This window comes from Rhamphochromis longiceps, linkage group LG17 (genome assembly GCF_057381845.1).
Source record: "Rhamphochromis longiceps isolate RC_006_pf linkage group LG17, R_longiceps_female_GT1.1, whole genome shotgun sequence".
NCBI lineage: Eukaryota > Metazoa > Chordata > Actinopteri > Cichliformes > Cichlidae > Rhamphochromis > Rhamphochromis longiceps.
In genome coordinates this window covers 14,142,915-14,169,193 of record NC_140573.1, presented here as the reverse complement: position 1 = coordinate 14,169,193, position 26,279 = coordinate 14,142,915, and the positions used below count along the sequence as shown (strand labels likewise).

At 42.2% G+C, this 26,279-nt stretch overlaps 2 protein-coding genes across 2 annotated transcripts; both read left to right on the top strand.

Moving 5' to 3' along the window:
- The first annotated feature begins 3,879 nt into the window (after window positions 1–3,879).
- Window positions 3,880–7,985, top strand: foxf2b (forkhead box F2b). The gene is made up of 2 exons (XM_085386482.1): window positions 3,880–5,348; window positions 7,286–7,985. The coding sequence occupies exons 1-2, from the start codon at window positions 4,373–4,375 to the stop codon at window positions 7,456–7,458; spliced, it is 1,149 nt and encodes a 382-aa protein (XP_085242608.1). The 5' UTR covers window positions 3,880–4,372; the 3' UTR covers window positions 7,459–7,985.
- An 11,439-nt stretch (window positions 7,986–19,424) lies between these two features.
- On the top strand, window positions 19,425–25,378 carry foxc1b (forkhead box C1b). Its single transcript, XM_085385929.1, has one exon. The coding sequence runs from the start codon at window positions 19,737–19,739 to the stop codon at window positions 21,144–21,146; it is 1,410 nt and encodes a 469-aa protein (XP_085242055.1). The 5' UTR covers window positions 19,425–19,736; the 3' UTR covers window positions 21,147–25,378.
- Window positions 25,379–26,279: the final 901 nt, after the last annotated feature.

The window sequence follows — 26,279 nt, the reverse complement described above, 5'->3', positions numbered from 1 at the left end:
GTCATGTAACAACATAACGTCTCACATTACATTGCAAACAAATGTGCCAGATCTGCCTCACAGACAGACTTCAACCCTAATCAAGAAGGGTTTTATTTTCCACCCACAAGAAAGTATCAAAATAAAAGACCTTTTTAAAAAGCCTACTTTTCTGTACTTATTTTATTTGTAATAGCCATCTTAAGTTTCCCATAAACGAGCAACACGGCTCAATGAAACAACGTTTAAAATAATCTACTGGTATTATTTACACTGCATAAAAGTTCAGCAAACAAACAAATCCATAAATAACTAAACCGAACAACAGAAGGAGAATTATGCTTTTTATTTATGTATTTATTTATTTTTCTTCAATTAATTGTTTTGTTCCATCTACAAAAGGCCATTTATGATTTATGTTCTGTGACCACATTGAGATTTACACGCATATCAGGATCTTTAAAAACACGCGGGCTGTTTGTTGTCCGTGTCCCCTATACTTGCTCTCCTCGGTCCTGAAACGGACCCAGAGACTCGGGGCCGCGGGTTTCCTAACGAGGTGTTGATCACAAAAAAAAAAAAATCACGCGTGAGCTCAGACAAAATAATTGATCAGTCCGTCGACGCTTTTAGCCCAAACTCAGTAAAAGTGTCTCAAATTAAGCTGTAATAATAATTTTTGTTTTCTTGATTAGCACTAGTTGTTCAGAAATAAAAATCCAACTGATTTATTTTTTTCTCTCACTCTGTCATTCTGGGTTTATCTGTTTGTTGTACCATCAAATACAAAACAGAAAGTTTCGGTTTTCGGTTTACACACTCTGCTGTGTTTAACTGTAGCTGTAAGTAAAGATACACAGTTCTGACACAAAGCCTGGTGACACATTTCACAATATAAGAGTTCCTAGTGTCAGTGATTTATTGAAGACTGTAGTGCACTAAACTTTCTTTAGATAGCAAAACTGCAACATTTCATTGTGGGGTAGAAAAAACAACATAGTGGATCAATTCTATTTTAGAGATGTTCAGGGCAACCAAATTATAAAGTGATAAGAGTTTTGGAATTTCTTAAATGTAAGTTACTTTGACTGTACTCAAGAAAAAAACCTGAATATCTCACGTAGCTATTTTTGTTACGTGCATCTTGAGGAATAAACGAACTAACAAACAAATAAATACAACATAAATAAAATAAAATATTTTATATAGTTAAGTGTATAGTCTAAGTTAGCCGTGCAGTAGCTCATATGCTCGTGGCCCCTGTACTGAGCTGGCAGTACGGGGGCAGGTGTGTGTTTACAGGGCTCACTCAGCAGCTGAGACAGGTGACAGGTGAGATTCGTTCCTGTTTCTATGGACAATGCTGCAACCTGCAGGTGAAACACCGGAACAGCACACCTGTCGCTCTCAGAGCCTGTCACGTGGCCCCAGTCATCTCAGCACCCTTACATTTTTAATAACTTCGACACCAAGGCGCATACCTTAGGCTGAAAACGCTCTCTGCTTTTTCACTTCAGCCTTCGTCTCTTCTCTGCACCCATCACGCATTCTGTAGGGAGAACTGTGGGAGTGGGGGGAAGGGGGGGGGGGGGGGGTGCCGCGGTGTTATGAAACAAAACTATAAGGCAGGCACAATGTTAGGAAGTCCAAACAGTCTGTCACTCGGGCAAACTGAACCGCGCCTGACCTCCTAGAGTCCCGGAGAGCCAGCTCCAAAGCTCCCGGCACCGCCACAGGAAACGCAGGCGGAGAGGCAGGAGAAAAGCCGAGCAGCCAAAAGAATATTAGATTACCTTTAAAAGAGAGAGAGAGAGACCTGAAATCTGTATTTGTTATTGTTTCACTTGATGAATATTGTTTACTTCAGGCCTGTTGCACAAACAAGGAGCATACAAAACAACCAAGACAGAGCTAACTGTTACACACGTGAACACTGCCTTTGCGTGACATTCGGAAATAAGCTTTCTTTTTAAAGTTGTTCGGTTATATTAGTTAACAAATAAAATCAGTAATGAAAGTACAAAATGTTCGTCCAAAATAATATTTTTTTCTAAATTGTGTTGAGAAGCAGGATAATTGATTTTATCCTTTAATAAAGAAAGAAAGAAAACAAAAAGAAAAAAGGAGGCCTGTAAGTTACCTGAGGTCAGAGCACCTTAACCCTGTCTGATATTTTCTGTGGGATAATCATATATCTTCGTCCAAACATGCAAACAAACACACGGCCTTATTATGTCCGCAGTGACTTCATATCAGCCTCCAGTCGTGGCCGTGCTACAAAAACAGAAACACATCTCGTTTGTGCGCTGGCAGCTGATAGCTTTATATTCCAGAAGACCAAATTAGAAGCTCTATAAGATCAACGCGTAAAAAAGCAACCGGATCGCTGTCTTCAAAGCGCTCCCAGAACAAAGATTCCCTCTCCAAGCAAAAGCATCCTGATCTCGGCAGGGGTCATAAGTTTTGATGTCGCAGGAAATTTCTGGGGCCGTTTAGGTCCTCGAAACTGCAGTGGAAAACGATTTTATCCGCACATCCTTTGTTCTGCAAAGTGCAAAGGTTAGTGTGTCTGGTTATTGTTTGCTTATATCCTCCAGGCTATATCTAAACTTTAAAGGGCCCTTAGGCACACACGTGCACAGACACACTTGAGCGGGAAATTAAAAAGAGGCGAAAACATGGATATTTATAAGTTTGATTGCGTGGGGCTTTATTTTTCTCCCTTTGTGCGAGGTTCTGTGGAAATGAGGGGAGTAGTTGAAGTCGGCTGAAATTTACACTGAAATATTACAAATACGTGACTGAAAAAAATTAGAAAGGGGGGAGATTTACAATCATACAATTCAACCTAAAAGCTCCAGAAGTAAAACCTTTTTCTTTTTTTTTGTTCTTCAAAGCCCAATATTCTCCGCTCTGTCGCAGCACGGATGTTGATATTACCTTTATGGGATATATAACTCCATCATGTTGGACAAATCTGTGTGTGATGTCTCCATAGGGGAGGAAACTGTCGACGCCCGCTCGCCTAATTTCGCTTTTCTCTGTCTAATGAACGTGGGGCCCATGGGACCGACTCTGGCCCGGGGCGGTAAGCTGACACTGGCGCGCTGTGTGTGGTATCCAGGGCCGGGCTTGATGGAAAAAGCCTGCTTCCACTCATGTCAAAGTCATTTACTCAGAGCAACCCCCCGCTTACACACACGCACGGTAAAGACCACCACCTCTCCATCTCTCACACTCCTCTCCCCAGCCCGGCACCGCGACAGTTTGTTTTTGTTATCCTCTGGACCAGTTTGGGAGGAAATTATGAGCGAAATAATACAAATAACGCAATGTGGCCTTTTTTTCTGTCGGTGTTTCACACTGATGTGCTTGGGTATTATCTGCCGGGGGACATCATGTAAGGGCCCGTGTGAATGTTTTGGGCATCGCGGTTTCAGATGCAAGCTGGACATTTTGCACATATTGCGGTGGTTTATTCTTGTCAGAGGAAATTTATGCTCTGTGGCACATTGGGACGAAATCACTGCTTCATATATGGAGGAGCAGAGGCGGGGGGATAGCTCGTTTTTAAACTTGTGCGGCTGGCGTGTGGCGTTGTTGATTGGAGTGTCTGGGGGAGGTTTGATAGATGGCTTAATTGCGTGTAGTCCGAACTTGGAGAGAGGTGGTGGGAGGGGAAGAAACAAGACGAAGGAGAGGAGAGAATGAGAGGCTTTAAGGCTGCTGCACGGTAAATGGACTTGGCATGGGGGCGGGTGAGGGGGGTGGTGTGTGTGGGGGGGGGGGGGGGGGGGACTATTCGACACTGATTTCAGGGAGAATTGCAGGGGCAGAGTGCGGATGAGGAGAAAGGGTCGGGGGAAGAGGCGGGGGGCTCGAGCAGAGGGAAGAAAGATTTATGCAATGATAGGTGGTCGGACTTTGTTTGGCTGGACTGTTGCGCGCAATAAGTCCAAGGGTTTTCGTGTTTCCTGCACTTGAGGGATTATTATAGGCGGTCGATGGCCACCCGGCGCGTCACACAGCGCCACTTAGCGCTGCTGTGACACCCCGTGGAGTCCTTATGTCTAGCTACAACTCTGGACACTTAGTCTCCAGTGGATAACCGCCTCCCCCCACTCTCTCTTCCTCTTCCTCTCTGTCAGTGCGTACCAGCCGTGCGTTCTGCATGCGTCAAAGGAGCACCGTGCGTAACAGGAGAGTCGTGCGTAACTGGAGACAGATTTCACTCCATTTTGCGCTGGGATTCTGAGGACCACTGGCGGTGTAACGCTCACTTGCAAGGACACTGACCGCTGGGAGCCAGCACATTTCTCCCCCGAAACACCTCCAGGTCGTCTTTTCTCCCTCCCCTCTCTTCTCTCTACGCCAGTTGTACGTCAGAGCTGACATGACGACCGAGACCCCTCAGCAGCAGCTGGAACCTCCGCCTCCTCTGAGATCCAGCCCGGCGTCCGGCGTCCTGCATCCCGCTATGCTGAGCCCACAAGCCGCCACAGAAAGTTCTTCTAATGGCGTCAAGGGAAAGAAGACGAGCTCCGGTTTAAGGCGACCGGAAAAGCCGCCGTACTCCTACATCGCTCTCATCGTTATGGCAATACAGAGCTCGCCCACCAAGCGGCTGACACTCAGTGAAATCTATCAGTTTCTCCAGGCTCGCTTCCCATTCTTCAGGGGTTCGTACCAGGGCTGGAAGAACTCTGTCCGGCATAATCTATCGCTTAACGAGTGCTTCATCAAGCTGCCAAAAGGGCTGGGCAGGCCGGGGAAAGGCCACTACTGGACGATCGATCCAGGCAGTGAGTTCATGTTCGAGGAAGGCTCATTTCGGCGCAGACCCAGAGGCTTCAGAAGAAAATGTCAAGCTCTGAAGCCCATGTATCGGATGATGAATGGCATAGGCTTCGGCACCTCAATTCTTCCACAGAGTTTTGATTTCCAGGGTCCATCGGCCACCCTCGCTTGTCACAGTAACAGCTACAACTTGGACATGATGAGCAATTCAATGGCCGGGGGGTACGACGGGCTGAGCGGCGGGCACCACGTACCTCACATGTCCCCGAGTCCCGGCTCCACATACATGGCGAGTTGTCCTGTTCCTCCTAACGGGGAATATGGGCAGGATAGCAGCAGCAGTCCTGTACCGTCCTCTCCTGCCATGGCCAGCGCGCTGGACGGCCATTCCCCGTACGCCAGTACATCCGCACACTGGGCGTCCTCCGGCGGCTCCCCCTACATCAAACAACAGCCTCTAGCCTCCAGCAGCCCAGCATCCTCTGGTTTACACTCCGGCATGTCGCCTTACTCCCTGGAGCAGAGTTATCTTCACCAGAATGGCAGGGACAGCCACTCCACTGATATTTCAGGTACCACAGAATAACTCGAGGCTTACAGAGGGGTAGATGAATCCGGATTAAAATCTCTGGGATCCCCCCCCCCTCCCCCCAAAAAACAATAATAATAATAACAATTTTCACTGCATCTAAGTTTTATCTGCATGATATAAGCACATTTAAAACGCAACACTCTAAATGAGTGGGTCTTTCTTCTGCAGAGGCCCGTGTTGATAACTGTAACGTGTAATTATGAAATTGTAGACTACACAGAAATTTATATATATATATATATATATATATATATATATATATATATATATATATATATATATATATATATATATATATATATATATATATAAAGATGATTGTCCTGTATTTAAAGATGAAAAAGATTCTTAGAGGGAAATTCATATCTGTGCAAAGCGATTAAAAACACACGCAGAGAGAATTTACCATTATTCTTTTTAATCTGTTTGCAGACTTTTTTTTCCCGCATCATTTGCCTCAAAATGTAACCCGAACACACTAGTTGCAAAATAAGAACAAATGTTTTCATTAATTTTGTTAAACAGCAAAGATGCATCGATTATTGGCTGAATCACAAAGCCAGACAGCGCTTTGTGGTATTTTAGTAAATATAGTGACATTTCTTGCTGTGTATGTAACTTCATTAACAATCAGAAAATGCGTCATTTCATCCACAGTTTGTATAATTTCCATAAAGTCACATGTTTATAACATGTCACGGGATATTTCGGCGAATTATTAGATTAAGAAAAACAACTATTTTGCGCTCTCAAGTCACCTCCCAGTTCAACCTCCTTTACTTTAGCAGAACACAGCCAGGCTTTACGAAAATCTGGGGATCTAACCGAGGCGAGTAAAACCCATGCTGGAGCCCGAAAGGGGTCCCAGAGGTTAACCAAACAAAGACTGTGCAGGTCGGACCACACTGGCGGTGGATTTCAACCACGGCGTATCCACAAGAGACGGAAGGCCTTGTTAAACTTTACGCAGCGTTCTAATTGAGCCTGCTCGGAGGATAGACGTGCTGGACTGTACACAGCAGACTCGCTAACAGTACTGTCAGTCAAAGAGGCGTGTGTGTGTGTGTGTGTGTGTGTGTGTGTGTGTGTGTGTGTGTGTGTGTGTGTGTGTGTGTGTGTGTGTGTGTGTGTGTGTGTGTGTGCTGTCTATGAAAACGGGCGCAGGGCAGCGAGCTGTGGCCCGGAGGATAAAGCCTGCTGTCTTCCCCCCTGAAAAACACGATCACATCTGGAGTCCTTATGACCTTGACGGAGCCGCAGTCTCCACTTTTAGTTTTCTGTTTCTGGAAACAGAGCCTCGCTCACAGACACAGACGATGGCCACTGAATCTGCCTGAAATAACGCAGCATTTTCAAAAAATAATGATAAAATGTAACTGGGTAGAAAACTGAAAGCATCCATCTAAGAAAGCTAAAGAAGCCAAAGAAACTGAAAAGAACGGATGTGTGGCTGCGCTGTGAGCCAACAGGGAGGCTTGCAAAAAGAAAAATATTATGATTAAAGAATTCGGTTTTTTTTTTTACTTGTGTTAAGAAATATTAGATTTTTATGGCAACTGAAAATTTAAGCGTAAACACTTTATTTTTATAAATACAATAGAAGGACCGTTTACGCCATCAACAATTGTGCTGATTTTAAAGCCACACAAAAGTATCAACAGCACTGTTTAAAAGAGGAATGGCTCATGTTCTGCATTCAAAAGTTCTAATTTAAAAATGTAGAATCAAAGTAAATACTGATTTTAGATATATGACAAGAGCGTATGTTTTATTTCGATGAGATTAAATAAGACAGCAAGTTCAGCTGTTGTGTTTTTTTCTTTCTTTTAGAATATTTTAATGCCACCGTTAATTTCCTGACAGTGATCAGAAATGTGTTCCTTTATTTCAAAACCTTTCCTCTCTGCCTCTCCACAGTGGGGATTCCGCGCTATCAGAGCCATTCCTCGGTCTGCGACAGGAAAGATTTTGTGTTGAACTTTAACGGCATCTCCTCCTTCCACCCCTCGGCCGGCGGATCCTACTATCACCACCACCACCACCACCACCCCCAGAGCGTCTGTCAGGACATCAAACCCTGCGTGATGTGAGCTCTCCTGTCACTGCGGACTTCAAAACAAGAGAGGCATCACAGCCACATCTGAACAAACACGCAGATCTTTTTTTTTTTTTTGGTCTATTTGTCTTTTTTGTAATTTTTGAAGGATTCGTGCTAGCATGGATGGTGGAGTCCGCACTCACATGTTTGCCTCCTATGCAGCCAAATATCTTTATTATTGTTAATTCTGCTGGACTTGAACTATGCATTGAAGAAAACATGAATGAAGAAACTCCAGAGGCCTTTAGAAGTACCACTTCGCCTATATGAACCCTGACAAGCTTTCTTCTTCAAGAGAAGTTTCAGAAACACGACTTTCGATGCGTTTGCTCTTGTAACACGTGCAAACCAATTATACTCCATGTAACTGTATCTTATTACACACACAACGCTTTAGGCTTTCATGAACTGCAACGAATCTTGCACTTATTGTATAATCCTTTTACCATTTTTTCTTTTTGTTTTGTCCTGTAAAATGTTTCAATAAAGCTGATATATATTTTAGGCTAAATTCCGTCAGTCTTTCCCTGCGCGTGTATCCATCACATTTTCGATTCACTTGAGTTCAAACGAGCTGATCTTGAGCTTGCATGGAGCAAAGACACATAGTCTAATTAAACAGAGCTGTATTTTAGGCCCTTTTAGAAAGTTCTTGGATTATTTGGTCAGCCTGACATGTGCTTGGCCAAATTTCTGATTCTTTACTTTTGCTTTTTATTTACTATAATTGTTAAACCTATTTAGATTACATCATAAAGTGTCACCTATGTGTTAAGCGCCAATACATAATAGCGCACGTGGTCTACAAATACGGACAAGGTAGATACTGCTGCACATTGAGTATTTTTGATAAATTAGGTCAATTTCATGGTAATATTTCTACTTTACCTTAAAGTTTGGATGCTTATTATTAAGCATCTATTCATTTGTTGCATAACTACTTTGGATCTCAGTGCATTTTCCTGCACTAACTGTCAGGCTATGAATTTCTGTTATTCTCTAAAATAGTTTCCAGCGAATATTCAGTAACATACAGTAAACAACCCTATAATGTTTGTTTAGAATCTTAGTTTTAAAAAAAATCAACAATTGCCTTTATTTTAATGTTCTGCTTAAAGGTGTACACTTGAGAGAGGATCCGATTTTTTTCTGTTATTGTTGTTGTTTAGTAAACATTTTACTGGTTTCTGTTCGGTTATGTAGTCGTAATTACAGAGCTTTTACTTATTTGAAGTAAAGGGATTACATTAAAATATATAATATAACATTTGGATCACAGATCTAAATCTTAAGTCAAGACATAAACAGAAAAATGTATAATTCATAACATTTAATGTAACGTATAACAGTCCTGTGAGCACCTTTTGTATTTTACTGGATTTTAAGCGCACTGCTTCAATATCAACATACTATAAATATTTCAAGAGGATGATATGAAGTTTATTTATATCCTGTTAAGTAGTTAAATTTAAAATAATACTTCTTATTTTACTAGTTGTTTTGTTTATAAAGTCACGGGTTTAAAGTAAACACAGCTTTTAAATAAATGCAGTAAAAATGAAAAATGTAGCGGCGCTCAGTATAAGAGAAAATCCAGGAAAGTAAAATGCCTTTAAAAGCACACGCGTGTGCATATATGTAGGCACTTGCTACCACCGTATATTATATTAAATTATAAGAGAAGCGGGATTCTTGTTAACGCTCTGAATGAAACAGATGTAACATGGAGGGAGGAACATTATTAGTCTAAGATCAGAGGGGGGAATGATCACTGCTTCAGACCAGTCTTGGTTTGAACGTTGCTTCATTTCACGTGTTTCACAGCCGTGTCTTGCCCGTGGAAGGCAGCTGAAAATCTTTTGCATCCTGAGGCTGCTCCTTTCCATGTGGTCATCCAGGGTTGCCAACATCTCAAGACGCCATATAAACAAATGAAACGACTGGGCCCGAGTCTGTGGAAATGCAACAAAGTGGTATTTTTAGAGTGCGGTAAACAGATCAGATTGACACAGAGCTGCCTCGTCACACAAACACAAAGCAGACTCGGGCTGCCGCACTTGTGCCCTTACTCTTCTTTCTCTGCATGGTTTTTGGTCACGAATCAAATGCAGCATCCTACAGATTACACATCTGTAGGAGCTCCTTATTAGGACCCCGGCATCACGTGACCTTTGATTGTCACGTGCAGTCACACCTTGTATCTTAATACAAGATATGAGAAAAGCTTTTTCCTCTCACGTCACCGTTTGTCATTTTAAACACATGACAGCACACTCTTTTCTTTCTCTTGGCCCTTAATGAAATAAAACCTGTTCTCACGTAACCTAAATGTAATTTATGCAGAGTAAAGAATCTGCTATCACACTGCAGAGAAAAATGAATGACCTGGCTGCAGTTGCACAACAAACCCTTTCACAATCTTCATCATTTCTGTGTAAGTGAGCGTGAGAGTCAGTGTGAGGAAAACACAATGGGAGAGTGGCCGACTGAGTCATCCTGGTCTTTCTGAAGTGGGCTCCTTCTTGGCAACACAGCAAAAGCAAACAAGCATCTGCAGCCACATATCAAAAAGAAGAATATCTCTGACTAGACAGAAAAGTCATTTTTTAAAAAATATATATATATATATATTGTCACACAAAAGTGGCAAAACTGACCCTGCAGCTGCTGGATTTTCCCAAACAGGATTTTTCCAGCGGCCTCTTATTTCAATATAGTGGTGAACAGTGCCATCTAGTGGTCACTGCCATAGAACAGAGACGTTTTTACAGAAACTCAGGTGACCAACTTTACACAATTCAGCCGCAACATTAAAAACAACTACCTCGACGTTGTGTAAACTACCTCCACGCACGTTGAATGTCTCTGATCGGGCTGGAGGTGCGCTGTGGTGTCAGGAACTATGTTTGGTGGTTGCTCCTTTGGGTCCTTTGGGACAGCAGAGTGGGACTTCCGTGGGAATGAACGTAGGATGCTTGTTCCTGCAACGGATTGATTGGAGTGGGGTTTGAGGGAGCTCAGTCAACATTTTGGTCTGTTTGTCATGTTCAGTGGAGGTCTTGGGCAGTTTTTGTGGTTTGGAATCGCATCTCCAAAGCAAGAACATTTCATTCTTAATCAGATGTGTATTTATATAAAAAGCAGCTTGCCTACCAGATCTAGGTGTTTGTTTGTTTTGTTTTGTGTTTTTTTTTTAACTTACCAGTACTTGCATCAATTTACTGATCATTACTACATTTTTTGACAAAGCATCTCTTAAAGCATTTTAACATTATAGCCTTCAAAGTAGCAAGTAGCAAACAAGTCTAACTAACAACAATATTTCACGATTGCAAAAGGAACATGTTTTAATCAGAGTATAGCATTGAGTCAGTTAACTTTGCAGATTATTGATCTGGTCAGTGAAGTAAGAGAGAGTGTTAATCAGTTAATCTGCTGTTATGATGTTCATGAAATTCAACAAACAGGAATGAGGTTACCGGTGGAGACCAATGATATTATTCCCTCTTTATCTTTTCTAACTTTTTTTCCCCAGTAGTTTTGCATTTGGATAGGCTCAGTATCACTACTGGTAGCCTGAGACGATACCTGAACTTGCAGAGGTTGCACAGATAGTCCATCTCCTTCAGGATGGCACATCAATACCTGCCATTACCATAAGTTCTGCTGTGTTTCACAGCACAGTTTCAAGAGCATGGAGGAGATTCCAGGAGACACACAGTTACTCTAGGGAGCTGGACAGGGCGATAGAAGGTCCGCAATCCATCAGCCAGTATCTGCTCCTTTGTGGAAGGAGGAATGGAAAGTTCATAGCCACAGCCCTACAAAATAGCCTCCAGAACCAGAAGAATATGCAGCAGCATCTTGACTGCCATTAGGTATTGGTACACTGGTGTAGTGAGCCCTGGGTTCAGTGATTAGCCTCATGTGGTGAGGGTATGCAGGCAGTTCCTGGAAGATGAAGGTGAGGATACTACTGACTGGCACCCATGCTCACCTGACCTAAATCCAATAGAATCATCTGGCATCTCAGACTGTCCAGCTCAGAGATGCCCTGGTCCAGATCTGAGAGGAGATCTCCCAGGGCATCAACACATGCCCTGATTTTGTAAGGCACGCATACAAGGACATGGGGGCCGCGTACCATTTTGACTAGCTGCAATGAACTTTCTGCAAAACTGACTAACCTGCCGTGTCATTTTTTCACTTTGATTTTCAGTCCTCTGTAGGTCGGTCATTTCCATCAAGATCTGATGTGATTTCAAAGTGTTCCTTTCAGTTTTTGAGCAGTATATTTAACTGTTTTGTGTAACTTTTCCCTGGACTAGTCGCCCACTGAGGTGTGCAGAGATCTTGAACTAGATGATTGTAGGTTTAGCAATGTTCTAAAACTAGTGTAAATTCAAAGCACAGCAGCAGACACGTGCTATTTTCTTCATAACACATTGTATTATCTGTGCTCTGAGTTTTATGGAGGTGTTAATTGCAGATAAGGATTTGTTAAAGTAAAACAAGATACATATACTTGAAGACAACAAGTCAAAGCAGTTTGAATGAAATTCCACTATCAACTGCACATGATGAAAACATATGCAGTTTCACAAATATTTAGTTGCTACAACTACAGTGCTTGGCCTGAAAGGGACACTTACTGACAGGTTTGGGAAACCAAAGAGCAGGGGTGTTAAACATAAGTCCCGGGGGCCAGAATCAGCCTGAAAAGCACTACAATCTTGGGCCTGCTGGACGGTTTTGAAAATGTGAAGGGGGGCATACATTTTAGACTTGACTGCATTTTCACAAGTGTTACAGCTTTTCCTACTGATAAAGACCTCCTGCATGATCATTCATACTATACCAAAGTAAATAGGTAATAGATGGACATTGAGGACAAATCTCTAATTTTTGCAGTGGGTTTACCATAAAACAACATTCTCTCAGTTAACAAAAAGCATTTATTTTATGATTGCAGGGCATTCTGTGCAATGAGCTAACAGAACAGATTTATTTCGTAAAGTTTTAGACCAAAGCAACATTTTTTTCATGTAGAAAAAATGAGATGTATTGCTGAAATTACACTTCTTTTTTATATTAAAATATCTCAATGTCATCAGAAGGGGAAGTTTCTTAAGAACAAAGTGGGATGTATATGGCTCACAGTGTAAAAAGAGTTTGGCATCCCTAACCGAGAGAATCAGAAACCAATATCTGAGCAAACTAAAATACCAAAATTAAAGAAGAAATCCAGAACTGACCGATCTATTTGGTCTAGTAATGCTGCTAACAGTTCCCTGACTGTTCTTTTAGCACCACAGTGAGATTGGCATTTTTGCTTGAAATTAAAGTTCCAACTTTGAAGGGACCGCCATTAAATTAGATGCAGATCTTTATTCTCTACAGGTAAACAGACCCCACCAAACTAAATGTGTGTTGTGTGGGATATGATACCAGTGTGGATATAGCTAACGTTTAAGAAAGCACAGGCACACAGAAACTGCACAGATCATATCTGATCATATCTGTTATTTAAGGATCAACGATCTTTTAATGGCTTCTGATGCAGGAAATGGTTCTGTATTCATTTTACTTGACCTCAGTGTAACCTTTGATAATGCTTACCATAATATTTTACTGAAAAGGCTTACATCTTTGGCTCGTATCATTGGCTCTACATTGGACTGCTTTGCCTTATGTTTATCTGACAGGACTTTTTCTCTTAGGGAGAGCAAGTTCTTTTCTGCCACTGCTTCTCTAACCCGTGGGGCTCCGCAAGGCTCAATCCCGGGTCCATTATTTATTTATTTATTCTATATTCTTTCCTTGGCTGGTATCACTTAATCTTTTATAAAATTTCACAAGTAGTAGTGTATATTTCACAAAGTGGATAGTTGTGTTCTCTTAATGTTGATAAGCTACTACTCTTTTCTGTCTTCTGTTTTCTCTCAGCTGTTAGTTACAGCAGATGTCTGCCCCTCCCTGAACCTGGTTCTGCTGGAAGCCTCTTCCTTGCTCATCATAGGGGTATTCTGACCATTGAGGCTTTCTCTCTAATAATGTAGGGTCTTCATTTTAAAGGATTAAGCATCTTGGCTGTGGCTCACGAAGCAGAGCGGACCATCTAGTAATAGGAATGGTTGCTGGTTCAATCCCTGGCTGCGCCAGTCTATGTGCCAAAGTGTCTTAGGGCAAGATACTGAACGCTGAAATGCCCCCAAAGGGCTTCATTTAAATGTGAATGTCAGCCAAAAGGAACTAGAAAAAAGTGCCCATGTGAATGGGTTAACGAGGCTTTGAATGCTCAGGCAGAGAAGAAAATGTGCTCTATGAGGAATGGTCTATTTATTTTGGGTAACCATTGTTAATAACAATAGCACTGAATTTAATTACATTGATTAGTGTACACTGTCACCAGTAGTTTAGTGGTGTCTGACTGACTGGCATACTTTTCCAACACTTTTAAATATCTCACAAGAAAAAAACATCATAACAGAGACTGTGGTGTAATAGATACTGTGGTTATCATCCTCATAGGCAGCTTTCAGTCAAGCATAACCGGACCATGTGGCAACATGTCTGTAGGCTGGGCTAGGCTCGTACTTTGGAAGTGGGCGTAAAGCTGTGTGTGTGTGTGTTTGTTTCAATGTTACCACAGGTGTTGCTCTTCTCTTTTGCTTCACTTCAAGAACTCCTAGAACAGAAATGGGCTTCAGCCAGGAACACTGCTCCCATACAGGACACAGGCTGTTTTTGCTCCCTATGTCATCAGCTTCTGAGGTCAGAGCTTGGACACCATGCTGCTGCCACCAGTTACGCACCTTAAAACAGGACATCTCTTCTTGCCGCTGGTTATGCAGAGGTCAATCAGTTCTACAGAGCCTACAAACATATCTGACTAGTTTAAAAAACACCCTGCAGGTGCAGACTTCTTGGCATCATAGAAACATTTTTGTTCTGTGGCTCTTATCTGACAGGCAGGTTAAACTACTTTGCTGCTAACCTTTCTAAAGCAGAAACTCTTGTGCTGATGTTGGGTGTGGGCAGCAAGACTGGCGGCCTGCTGAAGTAGACGTACGTGAAGTTAATGAGGAGTTGGGTGCACTGGAGGGCTTTTAATGAATCTCACCAAGCAGATGGGAAAGATCTGGTAAGAGGGGGCATAGAATAGCTTTGACTCTAAGGTCTTGAATTGACCGGATCAGCTGCCATTAGATCGGTAATGGTTAAAGGACTATACTGCACGCAGTGTGAAGAGAGGCGCATTTACACTCACTAACCAGACATGTTTCTTTCTTTAAAGAAAAACGAATGGGAGTTCGTTGTTGGTTTTCAATGCACCACTAGGGGGCAGTGTTTAGCAGCAACGTGTTTTATTTCTGCTTAGTTTAAACAGATTTTATTGGTTTGAGTAATTATCAGCGTTGTAGTTATTTACCTACTAAGATAAATAACACATCGCTATGGTAACCAATAGGGGTGATTTTGTAGATACTTCTTGTTTAAAAATAGCAGCATAATTAAAGCAGCCACTGGCATTTTTTCCTCATGCTAGAAAATTTGGGTACAAAATCCCAGTAAAGCTGATAGTCAAAGACAGATAATTATTCAGCTGTTTTCTGTTTGTAGTTAAAACTGGTTAGATCGTTTACTCTGCTCACTTTCTCTCTTAGTCCAGATCTCATTTGAAATGGATTGCATACTCTGAGTCACTTAATCAGAAACAGCTCACTGCTTGTTGATATGATTCTTATTAAAGCCTTTATTTGGGATTCCAGAGAGCTCTTTCTGTCGGCTGATCTTAAATGTCCAGTTTAGGGTTAAACGGGAGGGGGGGAGAGACCAAATGTGGCCTTGAAAACAGCTTTACCCTCTCTAAACCAATCACGGCTGATGCATCAAAGACAGAATCGAAAGGAAAATGAATTTTTTGCACATGGATGACTGGCAGCTATTTATTTAATGTGCTTTCTCGATGGATGACTGAGGTTTGGAAACTCATCTGTATCTAATGAGCCATTTTACAGGAACAATGGTGATGACATTAAAGTGCCTACAAAATTTTTTTTACAGTCAATCCCGTGTGAGGGAGTCTTCTTAAACATAATATCGTAAACTATTGTGAGGTTCAGGACTAATATACATAAAGCTTATCATTGGGTAAGCAACCCATTTTTTTTATTGTAAATTCTCATGTTGCGCTGCTTATGATGTACATGCATCAATTTGCCAGTAGGTGGAACCAGTATACCATTTAAACCCAAAGACAGAACGTCCCAAAGCGTCCACTTTTTGCTTTTTGACCCATAGTGTATAATTGTGTTATTATTTTTGACTGGTTGTGTGACTGACCTGAAGACACTGTGTGGGTTTGGAGCGTAGATCAGACTGTTTGGATGGGATTCTGCCAAATGTGTCAGAGGTTTTTGTGAGTGGGTAAAAAGGATTTTGTGTTAATATTTTTAGAAAAGTATTTACGGTTTCAAGAAACGTGTCTAAGCAATATTGGAAAACTGTCATTTAAGCTGTTTTTGTTGCCCGTTTCCACAATACAGGGATCCGTAGTGGGCATGAAGGTAGTGAGAGAATCTGTTAACACGACTGTACAAAAACAAAAAGACGGGTGGCAGATGATCAGGTTATTACATGCGCATTACTGACGCAATATCAGCATTTCACTTTTAAACGTGATGGTTATAATACACTGGGATCAGTAGTGGGGAAGATCAGGCAGTCAGACAATGAAAGCCAGAAATAAGCCCGGTGTTCCCCGGTCTTCTCTCAATGCATTATTGTAGGGTCTACCTTACAATATAAAGCGCCTTGAGGCGACTGTTGTTGTGATTTGGCGCTATATAAATAAAACTGATTTGAATTGAATATTAATTTTAAATATAGTTAATATTATATCGCCATATTTGGATTCCTTATACTTATTATAGACTGCAACACATGTTCAACTGCATTTCTGAGATAAAACTAAATGTTTCAGCAGTTCTTATGAAACAAATTACTCATCAGATTTTTACTTGATCATCGTGACCAAAAACTTAAAAGGATATGTAATATTCTCATGTTGTGTATTTAAAAACTATTAAACAAACAAACACATAAATAGCAATCACACTACTGGTCAGACTTGTTACTTTGCTTATTAAAGTCTTTTGTTGTTGTTGTTGTTGTTGTTGAAAACATCACATCACAAATATCACTTTAGCATTACTGACACAATAACATCAGCATTTCGCTTTTAAACATGATACTTGAAATAAATACAAGTCTGGTGTGACAGTCCCGCTTCAGCAATATATCGTTTCATTTGCAGACATTTTAAATAAATCAGGGTATCCGTAATTTATAGCGCAGCACCTCAGCTATAACTTATATTTCTAATATTTCTGATGCTTTTAAATAGCATACAGTAGCTGTTCTGTGCATCTACAGTTTGTAGCATTTAACAGCAATTACAAAATTCTACTTTTAATTTCCCACAGCCGTGTTTTAGTGTTCTTGTTTACACACCGTTCCCCGCCTCTGCTCATAGAGGAGTTAACCTTGTCGTCGGATACATTTATGTGTTACACCTGTGAACAGCTGCTGTGTTATAGTTTATTATGCGGCTTACCTGAGAGAAATGACCGGAACTCAAATTATAATGTAGTTAGGTTTAAATGCCTAACATTACTTAATACAACTGCTGATGGGAAAACGCCTGCAGTTTGCACGTTTATGTACTGACCAGTCGGGGGAGCTGTTCTCTTTCACATTAGGAGAAGAACCGCGTCCGACTTGATACCAGCACTGATCTCTGCTGAAGAACTCAGTAAATGTCTCGTTAAACCATTTTTATATAGATTGTTTAAAACCTATTGCAGGTCATTATAAGAACCTTTGAATTTGGTGTGTGTTTTTTCACAGAAGGGAGTATTATCATTATTTTTATCATCATTATTATTACAGGGTGTGGTTGTATTTCATTGAGATGTCAGCAGTGACGGATAGAGGGGTGTGCTTTGGATGTGGCGGAGCCAGCAGACGTGTTTGCCGGTCAGCCAGAAACACACAGTGCGTGGTCCTCACAGGTGACAGCGTTTGTCTCCTCTGGCCCTGTAAACACATGCAAATAGCAGAACAAAGAGCTGAATAATCACACATACACGTGACAAATTAACAGATTTTATAGCGAATCAAAAACTAGTTTCTCCTCTTTTCTCTTGTGCTGCAGGAAAGATGAAATTGTGAAAACTGTCTCTGAGAATTTTTAAGTCTCGGCAGTTTTCAAAAGGGAGCTCAGCATAAACATGTCGACATGGGCCTGTTTGTTACACGAGGCCTGTTTATTTTATTAATCCCTGCGCTTTTGTCGGGAGACTTCAGACTTTTGTCAATCGGAAGTTGGTGTGAAGATGTTTGCTCAGGGGTAAACTGAGAGCGTCACTGGTCTTAGCGCAGTTAGTTCACAGAGACGTGAATGATTTCTTTTTTGTTTGTTTTGCATTTTGCAGTGTTTTCAAGAGATGAGTCTCTGTGCTCTTCAAGGCCAAACATAGAAGCGTTATCAAATATTGAGATTAACTTTTATGTCATCGGGACATAAAAACCGCATATATACAATCACTGTTCATGTTTAATAAAAAGAAAAACTGACTGAGAATTTGCTGACTTTGCCTCCAAATAAGGTTTTTCAAACACTTGTTTCTACTTGGATCACCAAAAGGTTTTCGTTTAGGATTCTTTGAGTTTCGTGTCTCCTTCATACGAGCATCGTTTAAGAAAATAAATAAATATTTCAGATAAAGCCACGCGGTGCTCCATGCAGGCCTGCTTTGTTTAGTATTATTTTTTATATAAATAAGTTCTTAAGTAAAAATAAACCTTTTTTCATTTACTAACATCGGCAAAAGCTTGATTTATAACAGAAAATATGACAGACTTCTCTGTGAAAATTATTATCTACAATACTGAACTTTAAAAACATGAGAGAAATATGAGTCTTGTCTGAAATAGAGCAGTATGGCGGGGAAGTTCGTCTTTCAGCAACAAAACAAACCACATAGTTTAGTTTTTTAAAATCTGATCTTCAATCAAGTTCTTAGTTTGTATGATAAGATTAATAATTTAGATTATTTGAAAAAATATTTAAATAAGGAAATGTAAATTTCTAAAGCCTTTAAATTACTTTGAATTCGGCTAACACCTCTCACACTTTTTATTTTTACCCCCAGCCTCACAGAAATCACCGAGAACTTCCATGGCTCTGTTAACACTCCGTCTAGTGCGAGTGACATTTGGAGGTCTTCATCTTTCAAAAACGTCTCAGCAGCCGCTCGCGCCCTGGGGAACTTCTCCACACCCAGCTGGGCCAAATGAGCTTCATTTAGCCTTTAATTAGTTTGTGCACACCGCCCACCGGCGCTGTCGGGGAGGAGCGGGGAGGCATCCACGCTCTTTCATGTCCGCTTGTTTATTCAGAGGCTCAGGCTCATCTGATATCTCACAAAACTGACAGGTCTCAGATCACCGTGCATCGCTGAAGGGATTTAACTGCAGTTTTAATTGTGCACGTTCGCGTTTTTTTACATTTTGGAAATTGATATCAGGCTCGTGTCTGCTATGAGAGAAATTCCTTAAGAATTTGTGGTAACCAAAAAAAAACCCAAGAAAAAAACAAAACAAAACCTTATTCCGATCAATTATACACAATAAATCCACTTTCTCCATTTTCACCGTGAAGTTATTTTACGAGTCTCAAAATGAAGAGTTAATAGAAAATAATAAATAACTCACAATTTGGGCCATTAAATGAATCTTTTGCCACTTTGGGCACACCCTGAAAAGTATTTTAATAATTCCGTGATCTGAACTGAGAAGTCAGGGAAAGAAGTGCGGGGGAGGAGGAGAAGGAGGGGTGGAGGAAAGAGTGGGGGTAGTAACTTTTATCACCGTGCAGCGTTTCCACAGGTTCATTTCGCCGTCCCATTGGATAATGGAGCACACATTCGGATTCGGGGTGGAGCAGTCCGAGCAGCCAAAAGGGAGGAAAAAAATGTGAAGGGTAAAAAAAAAGTTCCTCGTTGCAACTCCTCCAGCCCTCTTAGTTTCCAAATGTTCACTGTAGCAGTGCGTGCTCTCTTCGGTTCACCCTGGCGAGCTGCGGCTTAGAAAAAGGAACTTCTACAGTGAACAGAGAGCTGCGAGAGAGATCGGAGCGCAAGCTGAAGTTGTGACAGTTTGTGGAGGGAGAGCGCTTTGGGGAGGTTTTACGCATTGCGCAGGATGCAGGCGCGCTATTCCGTCTCCAGTCCCAATTCTTTGGGAGTCGTGCCCTACATCAGCAGCGATCAGAGCTACTACCGGGCCGGCGGGGGATACACGGGAATGCCTGCGGCTATGAGCATGTACTCGCACGCAGCCCACGAGCAGTACCCGGCCAGCATGGCCCGGCCGTACGGACCGTACACTCCTCAGCACCAGCCGAAGGACATGGTGAAACCCCCTTACAGCTACATCGCCCTCATCACCATGGCGATTCAGAACTCGCCAGAGAAGAAGATCACCCTGAACGGGATTTATCAATTTATCATGGAGAGGTTCCCCTTCTACCGGGACAACAAGCAGGGCTGGCAGAACAGCATACGGCACAACCTGTCCCTCAACGAGTGCTTTGTTAAAGTGCCCCGGGACGACAAGAAGCCCGGTAAGGGCAGCTACTGGACTTTGGACCCCGACTCCTACAACATGTTTGAGAACGGCAGCTTTCTACGGCGCCGGAAGAGGTTCAAAAAGAAGGACGTGCAGAGGGACAAGGACGAGCGGGACAGGCAAAGCAAAGATCCCTCTGTCCGCACGGCGGGCCGGGAGCCCGAGCCGTCCATGCAGGGCTCCCAGCCGGTGCGGATCCAGGATATAAAGACTGAGAATGGGAACTCCACGCCGCCTCAGGCCGCATCCCCGACCCTGGGCGCCGTGCCCAAAATCGAGAGTCCAGATAGCAGAAGCAGCCTGTCAACGGGCAGCCCGCACAGCGTCCCCTCCACCCGGTCACTCAGCATCGAAGGAACCGAGCACCATCACCACGGCCAGGCCCCTGCGCAGGGCTTCAGCGTGGATAACATCATGACCTCCATGCGGGGGTCTCCGCAGGCCGAGCTCTCCCCACCTCACATCGCCTCCTCTCGGACAGGTATCGCCCCTTCACTGCCGCTCAGCTACTCGCCGAACCAGACGTCCGCTTACAGCTCAACGACCTGCAACCAGAACGCCATTTCCACGGGCTCCAACGCCACTTATCACTGCAACATGCAAGCCATGAGTCTATACGCAGGGGATAGATCCTCCAGCGGCCACCTGGCCCCTTCCACCACAGTGGACGAGGCTCTGCCCGATTATTGCATCACCACGACCACCGCGTCCTCACTTGGGCACGGAAACCTGAGTCAGGCGGGCCAGGACGGTCACCACGCACACCAGGGTCGGCTCGCATCTTGGTATGGGGACCTGAGTCACTTGAGCCCGGGTTACCCGGCGCAGCAGCAGAACTTCCACTCGGTGCGGGAGATGTTCGAGTCCCAGCGGATCGGGCTGAACGGCTCTCCATTGAACGGGAATAATAGCTGTCAGATGGCCTTCCCGTCCGGACAGTCCATCTATCGCACCTCAGGAGCTTTTGTTTATGAAAAGTTCTGAAAGCCAAGCGCATCTTTTAAATTAATAACTCTAATATATAATTTCTCTCTATATTTTTTTGTACTTTTGGTCTTTCATTCACACTCCGAATGGACAAGCGATTCAGAGAGATTTTTTGTCTTTTGTATTTTTTGTGCAGAGCTGTGTAACACCAAAACACGTAAGTTTCCTTCCCTCTCACTTCGAGAATAGTTTCTAAAGATGGCTCAAACCCGGCTGTTACGACTAGACTGTAAATTATAGCCTAATATAGTAATTTATTTTTTAGGAAAAGGGAGTGGTTGGACATTGAGGACCAAACACTTTTTCCCCCTCCGCAGTTTTCTTATTGCTGCATTTTAATTGTCCCAGTTCTTGTATAGAAATAGAGGGACTGTGTAGCCTATACTGACTTATTCTATTCATTTTGTGTTATTTGTTTAAAAAAATACTTTGAAGGCATTACATTTTGTTTTGTTTAATAAAGTGCCGTTTATTTGAATTTGAGTGATTTATTAGTAACGCTAGAGCCAAAGTAAGGGGACATTTCTTGAATTCAGAAATAGCTGCACGGTAGTTAAATATATTTCAATTCAAAATGTATTATAAAGCGCTAAATTCACCTAAACGTTCTGATTTTTTTAAAGAGAGAAGGAGAAAGAAATAAACAAAATAAAAGCCCGTTTATGCGTATTAAAGTATTTAAGTGAATACATAAATTTTCCAACTTGATGGAAAAGCTTTTATAAGTCGGTTGACTTCAGACTGTGGCCCATGCACAGGCGAGCCGAGTTTACCTTTCAAAGTGAAAGCAGCTTAGCAGATGCCATTTTCTTTTTTTAATGCGAGGCTCCAGCCTCACCTGCGCGCTGTATATGTTCAATCCTGGAGTGTAAACGCCGGCGGTAAATAAATGCACGTGTGGCAGCAGCTCACCAACGCGGTCTGAACTCACTGAAGGCCTTGTCAGCAAAACAAATCAGTCATTGCAAAGTGAGCAGGCTTCCGTCTGACTGCTGTTTGGGAATGATGATGGGAGCTTTTTGGATGCAGTTGTTTTTGGATTTGTCTTCAGAGTTAATTTTGCTGCTGGAGGAGACCCCCGCGTGGGGTGGGGGTGGTGGGGGGTCCTTGTTGATGCACCAGGATGACGGCCTGATGGGTACGATCTGTGACAGAGGGATGTACTGCAGCCAGCTTTGCTTTATTTTTAAATGTTTGTTTGTTTCCTGGAGGCTCGAGATTTACCGCAGCTCTGGCTGATTGAAATATTACTGCTGTGTCACGTGTTTACTCCAGTAATTCCCCCCCTCCTTAAAGAAAAGCAACAAAAAAACAAGGTTGCTATTAAAACTTTACAGCGGCCTTTTTAAAATGTCATTCTTATGCGCGTAGGCAGTTTTACACGGAGACACGCATGCTCAGTGTTAATTAGATATGGTCCCTGAAGTTTCTTTAAAAAAAATCTGACTTTAGAAGAAAAAAATATATATATATACATATATCTAAAGTTAGAAAAGAATAATCAGGAAAAATATCAGTTACATGTAACTTCATGGCGGGAACCCCTTAATCATGCAAAACAATTATATTATTATTCATTATTATTATAATAATCTTATTAGCGAGTACATATACTCCACACAATAATAATAATAATAATAATAATAATAATAATAATAATAATAATAATAATAATAATAAAAATTATTATTATTTTAATGGCGGCTTCTAACCTCTGCAATCATCGAGCTGCAGGGCATTAAAGCTGAAAACAAAACAGAGCAGTGTGTGTGTGCGTGTGTGTGTGTTTTAAGTGGCTGGTAGTTGAAGCTTAAACGTGACTGTTAGTTTTCGGCCCGTGTGGATTGGTTTTTAATGAGTCAGTAAAAGTAAAAAAAGAAAGAAAGAAAGAAATCCAGCACGCAAACGCTCCCCAGGGCCAGCAGTCAGATGAGTCAAGCTCATTAAAGCTAACATAAACAATGTGCCGTTTCTCCTCTGCTACAAACCACGCAGGTGAGGTTAAGACTGCGGTTCAAATGCAATCTGCACTACATACAAATCAAATAAATAAATGTGGAAATAACCACCAGTTGCACGCAGAGCGCAGGCTAATACGAGAAACGCGTTATTCCCTCCAAACAAACGTCTTTGTGATTGATCAGCACTCAAGAGTCAAGAAGGAAAAGCCAGTCACGATGGCGAGTCGTTTTTCATTGCAAGTACAAGACAGGAGGAGGTGATGGAGGTCAGTGGAGAGGATGTCAACAATGCACTTTAGGGAAGGACGGTGAGCAGCTTGCGTTAAAGCCCATCCCTGCTTTATCCAAAGCAGCTTCACATGCAGTGCACATCGCAGGCTGGCCGTGGCAGCTTCACGGCCTGCAGTGTATCAAACAATAACAAACAGTCAAACTAAAGGGAGTCCCGGAAGAGAAGGGGAGCTTCAGGCGCGCACTGAAGTGCTCACAGAAGCCCCAGTTAAGGAATTATTGTTTAATGCCGCATTCGGGATACTTTAATGTTCACATTAGTATGACTGTAGCCTCGAGGGATCACACGAGCGTAGGTGTAGTTTACGGCCCCGGCTGTCTGCAGATGTTCTACATGGGGAATTCATCCCAGTGTCTGATTAGCGTTGAAGGCCAGATCTTTGCACAAGTGCCGTAGTCACGAGTGGCAAAGCAACCCGATAGCCCACAGCATGCGCTCTAAAGGTTTGGCAGGTATCAGAGCGCTTATGGGGAAACATATGAAGCTCCTGGAAACATGTGGGCGCCCCACACATTTGAAGGGGGCTTTTTAAAAAAAATAATAAGGAGGCTCTGTTTTTTACTGACTGCTTAAAAAGCTTTCTGTTTCACACAGAAAAAACAAAATAGAATAAAATCTCTACAGAGTTTAACGCATTTTCGCGGGTGTTATGCATTTTGTTCTAGTTTGAATTTTTATTTCTGAAGGTTGAGCCTGAAATTAAACAGGAACAATTTCCACACTGACACTCGCTGCGGGTTTTGCGTCCAATCTACCAACCAGATTCTCCCATACAGACCTTTTGTATCCACAGCTTAATTTTTTTGTTATTGTTTTTATTTATTTTTTTAATACTTCAAATTTGCATGTTATATGCATACAAGTTCTGGCAACTGCGGCCATCTCACAGTTACCGACTAAACTGTAAGCCCGTACCCCCCTCACACACTCCTCACCTCTCCTGTGAGAGGTAAACACAAACACACACACACACACACACACACACACACACACACACACACACACACACACACACACACACACACACAGACAGGAGTTCGCGGGAGCAGAGCTAAATCCCATCGCGCAGGAGCAGTGATTGAAATCGCGTCTGTATTTCCTGCACGAATCTGGCCTCCTGCGTTTTTTCCTCGATGTATTATTTTTCTTAAAAGAAGAATAAAGAAGAAAAGCCCATCGTGTCCTAATGACTTTACATATCAAACCAATTAAAGGAGTGAGGATTCACCATTTAGCCTAAAGTGGGCTGAAATCGAGGCTTCAGTGTAAACGGTTTATTTTGCGTCTTGTTTTGTGCCTGCGTGGATTTTTGGTGAAGGCTCTAGTCACGTAGTTTTCCAGTTTCTCACTATGAATTTTCAGAGTTTCTAAAATTCCAGCATTTGTTTTATTTATTTATTTTTTATGTGTATTTACACTGTTTTTAACGCTTTTTAAAATCGTAATATTTTAAGGTGTCTGCACTGTAGACCAGCAGTAATAATAAAGAATGGGATATCTTTTATGTCCTTGATATCTCAGTAACACGACAAGCAGGTGACCTCCACTGTCCCGGGATAGTGCTCCGATTCGTGTTAATTTAATTGAACTTGATATTCAGTGAGGCCCTGTGTAGGGCTGGCGACCTGTCCGTACTTCTCATATGTTAGCTGGGATAGGCTCACTCCATAAGAGGTTTAAAAAAAATGGATGGACGGATGATATTCAGGGGCGAGATCAGTATTTTCTCTTCCTAATAACAAATGATAGAGGACACTGGTCGGATCCTTTTCTCCGTCTTCCACTCTGTGGCCGTCTGTCCAAATGTGCTCAGTAAAGCTGGAGCTTTGAAAGAAAGGAGCAGCTTCTCCCTCCTGCAGCTTTCACTTTAGGGATCACCTCCCCCTACAATATCTCTCGTGCGTTTGATTTGACAAAAAATTATTATATTCGCGTTTTTCAGGGATTCTGAAAATCGTGACTTTAGAGCCGTTTAATCTCCTTAAAAACGTTTATTTAGCTGCACAAGTCTGCTCCCCTCCTCCTTCCGAGACTCCTTCTCGGTTCAAATCTCAGTCATCTTTTCTTTGTTTGTGCGCCAGCAGCAGAGCCGATCACAAAACGTGCCTAAATGTTATTAAAGGGGAATACTTGGTGCACCTGTGTGAGGCCGCGGGCTCAGTGTGTTGTGTGCTCTCAGCGCGCTTTAGGGGGCCCAAACAACCTCAGAGCAACATCTGTTTCCAATCTGGAGTCAGCACAGACTCAGCGCTGTCCAGGACGATCACAGAGACTTTTAAATGTCCTGTAGGTGCCGTCCAGAAAAACACACAGGCGATCCCACCCTCCACAGACCGCTCACGGTCCGCGCAAGTTGAATGTCAAAACCTGACAGCAGCAGTGTGCTCTGAGGAGGGACCGACATCTATCGAGTGCTGCATTTAAATCGGAGATACTTCATTTAGCATTCCACGTGGAAATAAGATGCCGCACTTAAAAAAACAACCAAAAAAACCTCAAACAAAACAAAAAAAAACCTTATTTCACAACTTTAATGATTTTCGGGAAATTGAGAAAAGGCGCCTTACATAAATATTTGTAATAATACTTTAATAAAATATCACATACTACATCTGAGATAGGCCATTCTGGTGCACGTGCACTTTCATTTGAGATAAAGTAGATTTTGGCTGCACGCACATACTTTATATTTTGAAGATATAAATGCAGAGTTACTGTTCGACTGTTTTTAACAGAGCTAAATTCCCACAAATACTGTAAACACACTAGATTGCTTCTGCATTCATATTTATTAATAGTGTGATACAGGAGGGCTGGAATGTAAGATAGTAAGGCCCATCATTAAACACAACAAATAATATAATGTAATCTATAGGG